General features: G+C 42.3%; 1 protein-coding gene across 1 annotated transcript in view; it reads left to right on the top strand.

Moving 5' to 3' along the window:
- ryr1b (ryanodine receptor 1b (skeletal)) overlaps nucleotides 1–15138 on the top strand; it is a 189273-nt gene that overhangs the window by 151607 nt on the left and 22528 nt on the right. Inside the window, 5 exon segments of the mRNA XM_084334931.1 lie at nucleotides 1748–1828; nucleotides 3085–3173; nucleotides 3387–3515; nucleotides 4034–4138; nucleotides 11623–11704. Coding sequence (XP_084191057.1) covers nucleotides 1748–1828; nucleotides 3085–3173; nucleotides 3387–3515; nucleotides 4034–4138; nucleotides 11623–11704 — 486 coding nt within the window.

Below are 15138 nucleotides of genomic sequence, written 5' to 3'. Positions count from 1 at the left end.
ATAGAGTCTGTCTTACGGTGGAGTTCCCCTTTAATTATCTGCCATTAATATAATTAATAAAACATATTTCTGTGTTACACATGGAAGTTACATTTTGGGGTTGAGATCATGCAAACTAATGCTTCTATTTCTTTTCCCATAAACCATCCTAATATGCCTTTAATGGGTCTTTACTGCTCAGCGAATTCTTCTGTATTCACTGTGTCCATCTAGATCGCGAGGCAATGTCGACTGCTATTAACCGATCATAACAATTGCATCCTTACTAAAACAATACGAATGTCTGCTTCCCGGTTTTGTTGATTGTGATTGTCGACTGATTGTTTTCATCTGGAATGCGTTGCTTCTTGTTTCCATCTCACCAATTAAGAAATCATTGGTCTTCTAAAGAAAAACAAAAAATCAATAACACCGCAGAGAATACCAATGCTTTCCGTTGGTCTGCCTCAGTCACAATGCTCCTGTCCTGGCCCCTGGCCCCCGTCCCCTGGCCCCACGCCTCACGGAACCCCCCCTGGGCTCCCGACCGTCATGCTGTCTCCTTGTTGTGTTCCACTGTAACCCTGTGTACACCGTTCGCTTCAGATGGACATTTCACTTTCATGGATCATGTTCAGCTTGTAGCAGTGTGCCTCCATCTGAAGGGCATCTATATAAGTAAGCTAATGTGGCCGTCTGGAAGGACCAGAAGGCCCCTCCGGAATGAACGGACGCAAATCAGCCTGGCGACTAGGGACGGGAGTTGTCTGCGGATGTGGAGGAGGACGGCAGCGGTCGCTAGCTTACTTGTTTGAGCCTTTAGATAGATGGATGTGTACTGCTGGAAACTCAACATGTGCTACTGAAGTGAAATGTTACCATGTGACTTGGCTTCTTGTCCCTTCATTCTCCTTACACACACACATATCAGGGTTCAGTAGATCTGTCTTGCATGCCTTTGTGACAATAATTAGGAGATTTCTATACTTCAAAAAGACACACTTATTTTTTTGGGGTTAAATGAATGTCCTCCGGTCATTTATTTTGTTCTTCTTGTGGGGTGTCTTGTAATTTGCTCACCTCATTGTTTTTGGTGATGCGGTGGCCAATTCACACCAAGTCCACAACTCTTTGTTCTGTTCACTGTATTCACACGGCAGCCATTTCTTCCCCTTATGTCATGCGGAATCCCAAGCTGAGCGTAACATAAGAGCAAAATTGCCACCGTGTGAATACGGTCAATTCTGGTCCTGAATGGACAGACTCACGTGGGTGGATTCAGGTGTGAGGTGGCCAGGCAGTCACCGAAAACTGTGGCCATTACGTTCGCTGGAAGGAAGGCGAAGAATTTACAAAAAATTTAACTTTTGTAAATTATTTCCCCCCAAAAGAAAGTATTTTTTGAAGTATTACGCTTAACATAGAGACACAAAGCTCTCCTGTCGACTATCTCTGTATCTCATCGTGTCTTTCTCTATGTTTCTCTCTTTCACCACGAACCACACTGTACATGTATGTCTGTCATCCCTTCTTTCACCCGTCCACCACTACATACTGTACATATATCTGTGTATTTCGTGTTTCAACGTGATTTCATCTGTGTTTGATGTCTTCTGTCTGTTCTGGGTTTGAAGTGTGTCCTCTATCTCTGTTGCGCAGAGAGCTGATGTGTCAGACAGAGGTGCATTGTGGGCGAGGAAGCCAAAGATGTGTAGGGTAGTGTGAAAGGGTTAACGTTCTTCTGTGTGTCCTGTGCCCCTCTACCCAGATGAGAAAGTGATGGCGGACAACGAGTTTACCTCTGACCTTTTCCGCTTCATACAGCTGCTTTGCGAGGGACACAATAACGGTGGGTGCAACGCCCTCACACAGAACCATCTGATCTTTATTCAGACGCTGCTCCACGACCTCCACCGCAGGTCCTCTCGGTCCGCGGCTGGAGTATCACATATCTACGTTTCCTTCTGTGGCTGTTTTTATTTGTTTACCAGGAGTGGAAAGTAACTAGTACTTTGAGGTACTTGTAATTTTACTTTTAGTATTTCCGTTCAAGGGAACTTTGTACTTTTACTCCGCTACATTTCAAAGGAAATAGTCAGCTTTTTATTCCATTACAGTCTGTTTGAATGCTGCCGTTACTAGATACTTTGCGGTTGTGGAGCTGTTGAAAATGATGGACTTTCCAAGGTTAAAGTATGAGTAATGAGAGCCACCATAATTGGACCATCAACTGCTTAAACAAACTCCCTGCCAGCGCCCGGAGAGTGTGTTATAGCCCCGCCTCTAGAACCACTACCTGCTGGAATCACATCCTGCCAGACCCCTTCCTCTTGCGTGATTTTTTTCCGTAGCCTCTGTGAGCAAAGACGCTCTTTGATTGCAGCGAAGAAGAAAAAGACGCTCTCCGATTGGCTAACCCTAACTCTAAGCATAACCACGTCGAAAGAGGGCCTAAGCATAACCACGTCGAAAGAGGGCCTAAGCATAACCACGTCGAAAGAGGGCCTAAGCATAACCACTTCGAAAGAGGGCCTAAGCATAACCACTTCGAAAGAATGCCTAAGCATAACCACTTCGAAGCAGAGAATATATATACAAGGCGGAAGAGACCCTTCGGAGCTAAACCAGTCAGAGAGGGTCTTTTCTTCTTCGCTGTACGCGGCCCAGCCAATCAGAGAGCGTCTTCACAAACAGAGGCTATGGAAAAAAATCACACCTTCCTCTTCTGTGTCTCCCCTTCTCTCTCTCCCTCTCAGCATTCTAATTGACCTATCTCAAGCCCCGCCCTCTTTTCTCAACCCTCCAATTGGGGAAGGCAACAGTTGTGTTTGGAGAATCAATAAAGTGTGTCAATAAAGTATGTCTCAATAAAGAAAAATACTATGGAGGGTGGACTACCCACTTTCCTGAAAATATAATATTCAATATAATGTACTTTTATACTTATACTAAGAATTTATCTTTTATACTTGAACTTTTTCCTGAGTACAATCAATGAACAAACAATCGATCAATCAATCAACCTTCTGTCAGGTTATTTCTACTTATATTAAGTGAATAATTCGTTTATTGTATTTATTTTATTTTACCACTATTCTTTTTCAGATTTCCAGAACTACCTGAGAACTCAGACAGGCAGCACCACGACCATCAACATAATCATCTGCACTGTGGACTACCTACTGCGCCTGCAGGTGACACTGCTTAGATTATACAGTAGACATGGTCTGACGTACAGAAGATACACAGGTCTGACATACAGCAGATACATGCAGTAGTTAGCTTTGACATACAGAAGATACATGCAGTAGTTAGCTTTGACATACAGAAGATACATGCAGTAGTTAGCTTTGACATATACAGGTTCTGTTCTCTAAGGTGACCTCCTCCTCTTCTTCTGTCTGCAGGAGTCTATCAGTGACTTCTACTGGTATTACTCAGGGAAAGACATCATCGATGAGCCTGGTAAGAGGAACTTCTCCAAAGCCATGACCGTGGCTAAACAGGTCTTCAACAGCTTGACTGAGTACATCCAGGTAAGAAGGCTTTACAGGTGGACCAATGGGACACTTTAGCATCCTCATTTTTAGTTGTTCATCACACAGAGTATCTTCTTCGTCATCATCATCAATTTCTTTATTGCCTATATTTATTGTAACATATAGTATATCTGACAGGGCATACAGATTGTCTTACACTGGTTATTTCTTCTCCTATTTTTATATTCAGAGTTAATTATATTGTTTACATTGGTTATTTATTCTTGTATTTTCTATATTCAGATACAATTTGATTGCCTATATTCTAGTATTTCTACTATTACCCTGCCCATATTTCTACTATTACCCTGCCCATATTTCTACTATTACCATGCCCATACCTGTAACCCAACCCCAATAAAGGGATATCTTATCACCTTCTTCTTCTTTTGTCCCCCCACCTCTCATCGCTCTCTCTCTCTCTCTCTCTCTCTCTCTCTCTCTCTCTCTCTCTCTCTCTCTCTCTCTCTCTCTCTCTCTCTCTCTCTCTCTCTCTCTCTCTCTCTCTCTGCCAGGGTCCATGTACTGGAAACCAGCAGTCGTTGGCCCACAGCAGGTTGTGGGACGCTGTGGTGGGTTTCCTGCACGTCTTTGCCCACATGATGATGAAGCTGGCTCAGGTGAGAAACAACTTTCATTCATTTTGCCTGTGCGCGCGCACACACACACACACACACACACACACACACACACACACACACACACACACACACACACACACACACACACACACACACACACACACACACACACACACACACACACACACACGCACACACACACACACACACCGTTTCAGGCTGTCCTTGGGCTGTTTCTGTATGTAACAAACTATCCTCAACACATTGTCTTTATACACTGTGCTTCTAATGACGACACAGTATTATTTCACAGTTCTGAGCCGTTTCATGTGATTATTGGTTTTGTCAAAATCAAACTCAAAACCATATGAAACTACTAGGAAACGTCACATTTTGTGCTGTATCCTTTATTTTCATTCTATTGTTTGATGAGAACATTATTATACACATCTCCAAATGTCCACGTGTAGGTCACTAATTGTGGTAACTGTTTTTCTCATGGTTCCTGCAGAGTAAAGTATGTATTTATTCATTTATTTGATTATTCTTTTTATTCACTTCCTTTTCCTTCTACATCTTCCTGTGTGGGCTTTGTCAGTTTGTTTCTGCCTCTTTACCAATCCAGTTGTTTCTAGATTAGACAGGACGACTCAGGAAATAGGGCAGCGATATGGAAGACGAACACGAATATGAAAATTCCTCCTTTCGGTCAAATGACAACCTTCTGAGCAAAGACAACAATAATACATTTAGTTGCAAGTGGTGAGCGCTGGGTTCAAGCCCACAATGTAAACAGAGGGGAGAAGCTTCAGTAAATATAGGTGGGAGTCTGAACCCTGTGACACTTGAACCCCTAAAAAGGTGAATACTCTGCAGTCACAGGTTACTGATGTGTTGTTGAATTGATAAGACATAAGTATTCAGAAATGTATTACAATGCCAGTAAAAAACTGGTATCGGTTTAAATGAAGCTGTAGATTAAAATGATATCACTTCGAAATATGAAACTAATAATAATAATAATACATTAGATGTATAGTTGCTAAGGGGTAGTAGTGAGACAAGCAACGGACACGCATAACACAAACACAAGGATGGACGGGGAGCTAAGAGAAGGCAGTGGAGAAGAGACGTCTTGAGGTGGGATTGGAAAACTGAGAGAGACTCTGAGTCTCTAATGTCTTGAGGGAGAGAATTCCAGAGTTGCCCTGGAAAAGACTCTGTCCCCCAAACTGCGAAGGTTGGACGTGGGGGGTGGAGAGAAGGCAGGTTCTGAGAGACGGAGATGGTTGGTAGGAGGAGAGAAGAGAGGCTTAGGTGGATCTGAGAGACAGAGGGTTGGTAGGAGGAGAGGAGGCAGGCTGGGGTGGATCTGAGAGGGTTGGTAGGGGGAGAGGAGGCAGGCTGGGGTGGATCTGAGAGACTGAGAGGGTTGGTAGGAGGAGAGGAGGCAGGCTGAGGTGGATCTGAGAGACAGAGAGGGTTGGTAGGAGGAGAGGAGGCAGGCTGGGGTGGATCTGAGAGACAGAGAGGGTTGGTAGGGGGAGAGAAGGTCAGTGAGATATGGAGGGGGTCATTGTAGGTGAAGACCAGGGTTTTGTACTTGATCCGGTGGGAGGGGGATATATACAGATATAGATATAGTATCTACAGATATGTAAAAGGATTATGTGCAGGCATGTATACAATTCCCTCCTACATGTCCCAACGTAGGCGTAATAAAATCTCAAAGCAATGAAACATGATTATAAGAATTAGTCAACAATATGGATTTGAGTTCAGATGGTAGAAACAATTTGATTATAATTTTTTTTACTCTTCTTTACAGTAACTTCTCCACCACTTAACTGTTTTGATTTCCGCTTTCTCTGCTTTCTGTGTTCTAATTCTCCACGATCAATCCGGCCGCAACAACGTCCTGGTTCACCCCGCTCACGTCCGGGGCAGGCTGGGATGCTGTTGCGGTTATAATACCACCCACCTCATTTCATTCTTAATCCATACTGACCAGTGTGCTCACTTTGATGTGTAACATGTGTTGGTTTTATGCAAATCTGTCGTCTAACCGTGAGCTGTCGTGTGTTTAACTAATCAATCTTAATCTAGCGTATGCTACCATTCTGGTATATTTAGTGCTTCTCTTTAAATGTTTGTATTTCTTTCTCTCTCTCTCTCTCTCTCTCTCTCTCTCTCTCTCTCTCTCTGAACTTGATGTAAGATGTATAAATGTTTTACTTTAATTGATAGAATTTGATAGGACACAGTTAGTTAAAGTTAGTTACAGACAAAAGTTGGAGTTTTATGTTTAAGTACTGTATCTCTCATTTAGGCCACTATCAAATCAGCACTTTTCACTTACATAATAATTTAGCTGTTACCTTCTCTCATACAGTATGTTCTGTTGGGCAGAAATTGTGCATTTACAGTGAATAGCTTACTTTAGGAAACACAATCTTAGCCATGGAAATAGACACATACAGTAGATGCAGGCCTGATGATTGGACAGTACAAGGTATTTGGCTGTTGAGGACTCTTAAAGAGAAAATCCACCCTGAAATAGAATTCACATGAGTTTTTTTCTATAATACTGTACAGCTCAGTTTGGTGACAGTAACAGTTAGCCTAGGCCCTAGGCATTGGTCAAACTAACACCCCTCGCAGAGTTTAAGCTAGACTACTAGTACTGTCTGCTTCCATTCATTGTGCTAAGCTAGGCTAACATAGCTTTCTACTGAACGTACAGAGAGAAAACTGGTATCTATCTTCTTGTCTCACTCTGGAGAAGATGAGTGAATTTCCCATAATGCATTATGCAGTACCCATGGTGATTTGACTGGAATACTGTATTGGTATATTTTCAGAGTTTACAGAGCCATTAGCCAAACATTTAAATTAAAAAAAAACATTTGGATGTAATATCTCAAACTAAATTGCATTGAGTCCACAAAGTTGGCCATTAGTTCACTATCAATTTACCAACTTGTGATGACATCACATATTCGAGTCTTGATGCTCTGAGTTCCAGCTTAAAGGGACAGTTGTCTATGTGGACATATTGATTTAACTGTCCGAGATTGCTGGGATAGAATGTCAGTTCTGTTTAGGGTGGATTCTCCCCTCAAGTAGACTAGTAGAGTAGAGTAGAGCACGGAGTAGCTGTCTTTCAGACTCTTGTGTATTTCATCACCTAGTCCTGTTAGCGCGTTGTTTTGGTGTCAAAAGATTCACAGAGATTAAAAGGTTATAACAACATGCTGTAATATAAACTGAGAGAGATTATGTAGAACTGAGAGAGATTATGCAGGCCTATGCAAATACAAAAACGAGTTAAAAATGTTGTTGGGTAACATTTTTATTCTCATGTATAACCCTGTTAGATGCACCCTGACCCTGGACCACGGAATGGCGTAAGACTCTGTTTTTACCACCAATGCCATCCCATTCACAGGCCCTTCATGCTGCTCCCAGTATCTCATACTGCTTTCAGTATCTCATAGTGCTTACAGCGTCTCATAGTGCTCTGTGTCTCATAGTGCTCTGTGTCTCATAGTGCTTACAGCGTCTCAGTGCTTACAGCGTCTCATAGTGCTTTCAGTATCTCATAGTGCTTTCAGTATCTCATAGTGCTTTCAGTATCTCATAGTGCTCTGTGTCTCATAGTGCTTTCAGTATCTCATACTACTTTCAGTATCTCATAGTGCTTACAGCGTCTCATAGTGCTTTCAGTATCTCATAGTGCTTACAGTATCTCATAGTGCTTTCAGTATCTCATAGTGCTTACAGTATCTCATAGTGCTTTCAGTATCTCATAGTGCTTTCAGTATCTCATAGTGCTTACAGTATCTCATAGTGCTTACAGTATCTCATACTGCTTTCAGTATCTCATAGTGCTTACAGTATCTCATAGTGCTTTCAGTATCTCATAGTGCTTTCAGTATCTCATAGTGCTTACAGTATCTCATAGTGCTTTCAGTATCTCATAGTGCTTTCAGTATCTCATAGTGCTTACAGTATCTCATAGTGCTTACAGTATATCATAGTGCTTACAGTATATCATAGTGCTTACAGCGTCTCATAGTGCTTACAGTATCTCATAGTGCTTACAGTATCTCATAGTGCTTACAGCGTCTCATAGTGCTTACAGCGTCTCATAGTGCTTTCAGTATCTCATAGTGCTTACAGTATCTCATAGTGCTTACAGCGTCTCATAGTGCTTACAGTATCTCATACTACTTTCAGTATCTCATACTACTTTCAGTATCTCATACTACTTTCAGTATCTCTTTAGTGCTTTCAGTATCTCATACTACTTTCAGTATCTCTTTAGTGCTCTCAGTATCTCATAGTGCTCTCAGTATCTTATGCTGCTTCTCGTAAGTCATAGTATTTTCGGCATCTCAGGCTGCTTTTAGTAGCTAAGTTTCCATCCAAATGTTGCACAAATCTCTTCCATCAACTTTTGCGAACATTCTGAAGAGGGTGCAACGAGATTAGGTCAGAAGAGCACCATCCAAAAACCAACAGTTAACCAGGACAATTTCCCACTAACTTCGAACTCTAACCCGCGTGTCGTGCTTATACTGATGGATTACAAGCTGCATACACAAGCACTAAGTTATAGGCTATTGTTCAGACTGCGTGAACATCGAATGAGGACTGCACATGCAGTGATGTACCTGAACGCATTCAATGAACGATCGTTCATGAACTCGTTCATATTTTGGGCGAACGTGAACTGAACGTACTGTATTTCCGCCAGATGAACTTAATTGTGAACGCGTTCATTCTCTGCGCTCTATCACAGTATAACTTCGTTCAAAAGTGTGCCAGATTTGGGACGGGCGCACACACACACACACACACACACACACACACACACACACACACACACACACACACACACCGAAAGGTTTCGGTGTGTGCGTGTTGCGCGCGGAGAGAGAGAGACTCGTTACGCGCGACGTGGGCCGCCCCTTCAAGGCAATGGTAGGGGAAACACGGATAAATAATCACAGTGTGATGGAAATGCCAGTATTCTGATTGCTGTCTGTGGTTCTATAAGAGTTGTGGCAATAATTTTGACAAATAATAGCTTGCAGCAACATATTGAAAAAATAACTATAAACAAGTTCATTTTCGAAACCATGAACTTTAGTTCAATTTTTTTTATTATGAACTATGAACTGAACTAGTTCTTATAAAAATGTGTGAACTGTGAACTGAACTAGTTCATGTAGAAAGTGAACTTTCCCAACACTGTGCACACAGAACACTGCAATTTTAACTGACACTGAATCCTTGTGTTAATTACAGCACCATGAAATGATGCAGATGAAAACATAGCAACACCTTGCGCGGTGATTGATTGATTGAACATTTTATTAACAGATTGCAGAATGGGTACAATACAGTACGGCTCAATACACGCAATTGTTAAGGGATGCAGACCAGAGAAAGACTTCCGTCTTGTTTACACCAGGGTCCCCCATTTTCAATTCATGATGAATTGTAAAGTAAGGGTGCAATTAGCACCGTGCAATCCATTCTTTGTGGATCCCGCCCCTTGTCTTACAGGGACTGGTACCTGATCAGTTCACTGGGCTGTAATTAACACAACAATATGTACCCGATGACGCCACTGGTGGCCATATTCAAACTCATTTACTCTCAATAACTGTCAAACAAAAAATTAGCAAAACTGAGTTTTTGGATGTGTGTGAGATTATTATTCAGAAAATCTGTTTCCACCCTTTATCGCATCTTCTCCTTATTGATATGACAACTCTTCCACCTCAGCCTAGCAGAAGAATTTCTTTGCTATATTTAGTAATCTTTCAGAACTTCTGCCGTTTATGTTCAGGATTTCGTATAGGCTAATTAAAAAGTGCTTTCAGTATCACATAGTGCTTTCAGTATCTCATAGTGCTTTCAGTATCTCATAGTGCTTTCAGTATCTCATAGTGCTTTTAGTATCTCATAGTGCTTTCAGTATCTCATCAGTATCTTATGCTTCATGTTACTTGTCATTGGCCACCATTTTGGGTGCTTCATCCTCATGTTGCTCATTCTTAATGATCTCACTACAGTCCTTAATGAATGCACTGCTTTTCTGGCTTATGTTCTGAATGGAGACAGGAAGTAAAAATCATAGTCTAAACTGATTGGTTGACACGGTACGCAGGATAGAGCCGTTGAATCGCTAGAATGCTGAGTATTCAGTAACTATTTGATGATCACATTATTATTGAGATTTCTATTAATCTTTTTAAGGGAGGCAAATTTGTGAATGCCAAATGACAAGGTGCCAGAACAGCTTGCAGAACAGTTGTGGGAATGGAGACATGCGGCGGTAGCTCTTGCCGCTGGTGCTATCTCTCACCGCTGGTGCTATCTCTCACCTCTGGCTGTATCTCTCACCACTGGCGGTATCTCTCACCTCTGGCGGTATCTCTCACCGCTCGAATTCATCCACGTGTTAAATTTGCTATGTTGCTAAGGAGACGTCCGTTTCCGCAAAGGGAAAACGGTGCTACTCCCGTATTAGCTTGGTGTTTGGCAACATTCCCTTAAGACTCTCCAAAACCCCTCAACATTCTGCTGAGCCAACACGGTCTGTCAGAAAAAGTCAATAAAGTACTTAATCGACCGCAGGAAAAAAGGTACATAATGTATATATTTAAGTCGATCAGGAGTCAAACCTTTTTATTGGGACTTTCGCCGATATGAAATGTAAAATATATTACTTTACCTTTGTACCTTATGTTTTTCCTGCGGTTGATACGTACTGTATTACATATTTAAGCGAGATCGGGCTGGCTGAGCGTATATATGTCTGAAATTCTTTTGTTTCTGGCACCTTCTTCATTTTTGCAGATAAGACACCACACGGTTCAATGGAGTGAACTCATTGTGTTACATTATTGTCGTAGTGTAACTGCTGTAGAGGGGTGGGAGGGTCCCAGGCTGCTTTTTGACTGGCAGCTGATGCTTTGCCTTGTTCTCAGTCCCCTTCATTGGTTAGAGCTCCACCACCCGCAGTCATTCTCTCCAGAGGGGGTGCGGTTGCACTCGTCATAGCGGCGGCCACCCCTCCTCTCTGCCTTACCTGCCTTTAATGTGCTGTTCAAGTGTCTGTCTCTCCCATCATATTCTGTGTGTATTGTGTATAAGGTACTTGTTGATACACTGTTAAAAAAAATGCACGTTTGTTATTTAAAAATGCAATCCCAGGATCATTTCTGGAGTAGAACACACGCTGAGGTAACATGTCCCACATTCAACTTCTGCTTTATTTATGTATTTATTTAATGTTTGCTGTTTTAGTTAGTTTGTTTCATCAAACCAATGTAGTTCTGTTATATAATCCTTCACAGCAGAAGCCTAAAGCTCTTAACCTCCCCGCACCACATCACGATTATTGTGTCTTGAAGTGAATCCCTGGTCGCCCTTGTTAAGAACAGTGTTCTCTCCACTGTGTGTGTGTCTGGGTGTTCTCGTGTGCCTCGGGGTTCTCTCCCGCGCAGGACTCCAGTCAGATCGGGCTGCTCAAGGAGCTGCTGGACCTGCAGAAGGACATGGTGGTGATGCTGCTGTCGCTGTTGGAAGGTGAGGTCGCAGGATTGTTGTCAAGATCGTTGTCTAATCCCTTGTATCTCGTGCTTCCTACAGTGTGTTCGTCAACCCTTTCACTACCACACTACAACCAAAGGTTAACCGTTCACTACCACCAGTGTTGTGCTAGTTACTGAAAAATAGTAACTCAGTTACTTTACTAGTTACTTCATTTCAAAAGTAACTCCGTTACTTTACTAGTTACTTACACCCAAAAGTAATGCGTTACTGTGAAAAGTAACTATTTAGTTACAAAAAAAAAAAAAAAAAGATTGCTCCCATGCCCTTACAGATACTCAAAATCAACTTGACAGTTTCCATTCACGTCACTGAACTCTGCTAAGCAATGTGGTCTATACAAACACAAATCTGACACAAATGTCGAAGTCCCGGCGTAATGAGAAATGCACCGTGCCTAATTGCTCGGGGAGCATGCACGTTTAGGTTTGAGCGCATGCACGTTTAGGTTTGAGCGCATGCACGTTTAGGTTCTAGGTTGAAAGTAAGTGCACGCTTAGGTTGAAGGAACAGCCTTGATGTCTGTCACCGGAGCGTTTCATTATAACCGTCTTGCAACGTTGTTTAAGATATCAATCGTGCATTGCAACGTTAGAATAGTTAGGATATCAATTGTGCATGAAAGGACTATATTTATATTGTTTGATTAGTATTGATGAGATTCCCTGGCAGGTTCTTACAGTCAAAATCTGTTGATCAACTTGAGTTTCCATTCATTTGCATTCACATCACTGCACTCACCAAAGTATGCGGTGGTCGAGATGTAACGTTAGTCCCTCAAACATGTTCTTTATCTCATTTCCATTTTGTATATTCTCTCTCCAAGTAGTTGGGAAAAGTGTTCCGTCCCAGCCATTTGCAGTGTGCCGCCTGGTATCATGCTAACTACTAGATCCCTGAAAGCGGGTGGCGAGTGGCTTCGGATGAGTCCTGGTCGTTAACGTTAGACTCCGCTACTAGCTTCGTTGAAGCATGGGAAGTAGACACAAATTACATTTAACTAAAACGTTCTTTTCTTTGTTCTCGACAAAAGAGAAATAGTAATATCCATGTGAGTAGTGGGCGCTGCCATGACACTCAGGACTAGTAAACAAAACACGGCCACAGCACAGCGTGTCCTGGTGAAGTGACACACAGACAGGAGAGGAGGACTGTGCTGGATCGCTAACGCTCGCTAACAATCTACATAAAAAGAACGCAGTAACGAACCATTCAGTAACGGTAACTGCGTTACTGAATTTCAAAAGTAATGCGTTAGAGTACTAGTTACCGCCAAAAGTAACGGCGTTACTGTAACGCGTTACTTTGTGACGTGTTAGTCCGAACACTGACTACCACACTAGTGAACGGTTGACGGTTAACCTTCTGTAGTGTGGTAGTGAACGGTTAACCTTCTGTAGTGTGGTAGTGAATGGTTAACCTTTTGTAGTGTGGTAGTGAACGGTTAAAGGGGAGATGAAGCATAGCGATATAAACATAGTCATAGCATCAAATTAGTATTTAGATAAACCACAGAAAAAATCACGTTATAAAAATAAGCCGTTTCTAAGAAAAAACTATTTGTTATGTCCATTTATGTAGCATTTATCAACATGTGCGCCGCCATTTTGTTCACGCTAAATGCTGACGTCACGGAGATGGTTTCGCCCGCAGCCTCCCACGTACCTAGCTACTACTACTACTACCTGCAGCATGCTGTAGCAATATTATTAGGCTCCTCAAATATCGCTATTCATAAAAACACATTTATGTAATATTTTACAGCATTGAGCAACCCCAACAGGGTCATCTTTGAGATGGCAAGCCCTGCAGTTGGCACCTGAGATGGCGAGACCTGCAGTTGGCACTGTGTGAGGCCACGACATTTGAGCAAATTAATAATACTGCATGTTCTGAAGGTCCAGATTAATAATTAGAATTAGTTCAACAGAAAGGTATAGATTAGGCTATCACCTAAAGTCTGTTGGTTGCTATATGAGTTCAGCCTCAACCGAACTCAGTCTAAACGTCTCTTCTTTCTCTGTTATCCTCTGCCCGTCGCCGTCGGCAGATCGATGCGGGAGTATGGTATTCCTCCTCTCCCTTGGCAACACCACAACACCGTTTCCAACTAATAACGGCACTAACGTTACCACCACAGCGCTGTAGCAAAACACCTCTCTCTCCTCACTTTTATTCTCCAACTAACGGTTATCTTTTTCTCCGTTCAATATGTGGCTCGGCTGTATACAAAACTAGCGGTATAACTTTGTCTCCGTTCCAATGCGCGCTGTAAGCAGCGGCGATACAAGGAGCATATACGGGCGAACAATAAAACACTATCAGGTCAACAGTAAATATATATCTTACAAATAAAACAATATATAGAGAAAATAATAAACGTGGACTTTAGGTGATAGCCCAATCCATACCCCTCCGTTGAACCAACCCCAACCATTAATCTGGACGTCCAGAACACTGCATAATAATAATACGTGTGTAACAAAACCATTCATTGTGTTTGATGTAAGCAAACTGATGCCAGACTCAGCATTCATGCGTTTGGCTGAATATCGAGATGAAGTGCAGCCTACATGGTGAACTCAACTCGTTATTAGTGGCGCAAAAAAAGTCAGAGGAAACAAAGCGGCCACTAATGCAAACCACGTTAGAGGGCACATGTGCGTATAACGGTGGTAGTCAGAAGCCTAAAGTGATCACATGAAAAGTAATGGATTCATAGGGCTCGATAACCGCGTTACACTCTCCCAGGTTGCACGTATTTTTCAGACATTGCCCTGTACCCGAGCTCTACCAGGCAGTGTATTCGCACATTGATAGCCTTCTGAAAGAAGACGTTTCTTCAATTAGCTTTACCAGTGATATTTGGAGCTCTGATGTCAGCCCCATGTCAATGCTGAGTTTGACAGCTCAGTGGATTGACGCAGACTTCCAACTCCGTAAAGCGCTCCTGCATTCCCAAGAGTTCTCCGGCTCCCATACTGCTGCAGGCTGCAGCGCTGGCAACAGCATTCGAGAATATGTTCCAGACGTGGCATATTCCGAAAGAAAATATTCATGTCATACTCCGAGATAATGCCCGAAACGTGGTCAAATGCATGAAAGACGCAGGATTACAAAGTTTGGGATGTATGGCCCACGCGCTTCAGCTGGCTGTCACGATGGAGTGCTGTCACAGCGCAGCATAAAAGACATCGCACTTTTACGCACTGTTTAGCCTATATTTTACGCGCTGTGTTTAGCCTATTAAATAGGCTAATTGTTTTTTCAGCCTGTTATTACTATTAACTTCTTTAATTCACACCTCCCCAGTTTGCAACAACGCAACAGCCAATGTTCCGAGACATATTTATATATTTGTATAATTGTTAGGCTATTTGAATCCACCATTTAGGGCTGGTGTATTCAAA

This window comes from Notolepis coatsorum (assembly GCF_963971535.1).
Source record: "Notolepis coatsorum genome assembly, chromosome: 1".
In the NCBI taxonomy this organism is placed as follows: Eukaryota; Metazoa; Chordata; class Actinopteri; order Aulopiformes; family Paralepididae; genus Notolepis; species Notolepis coatsorum.
The sequence above is the reverse complement of the archived record's forward strand: the minus strand, read 5'-3'. Positions and strand labels throughout refer to the sequence as shown.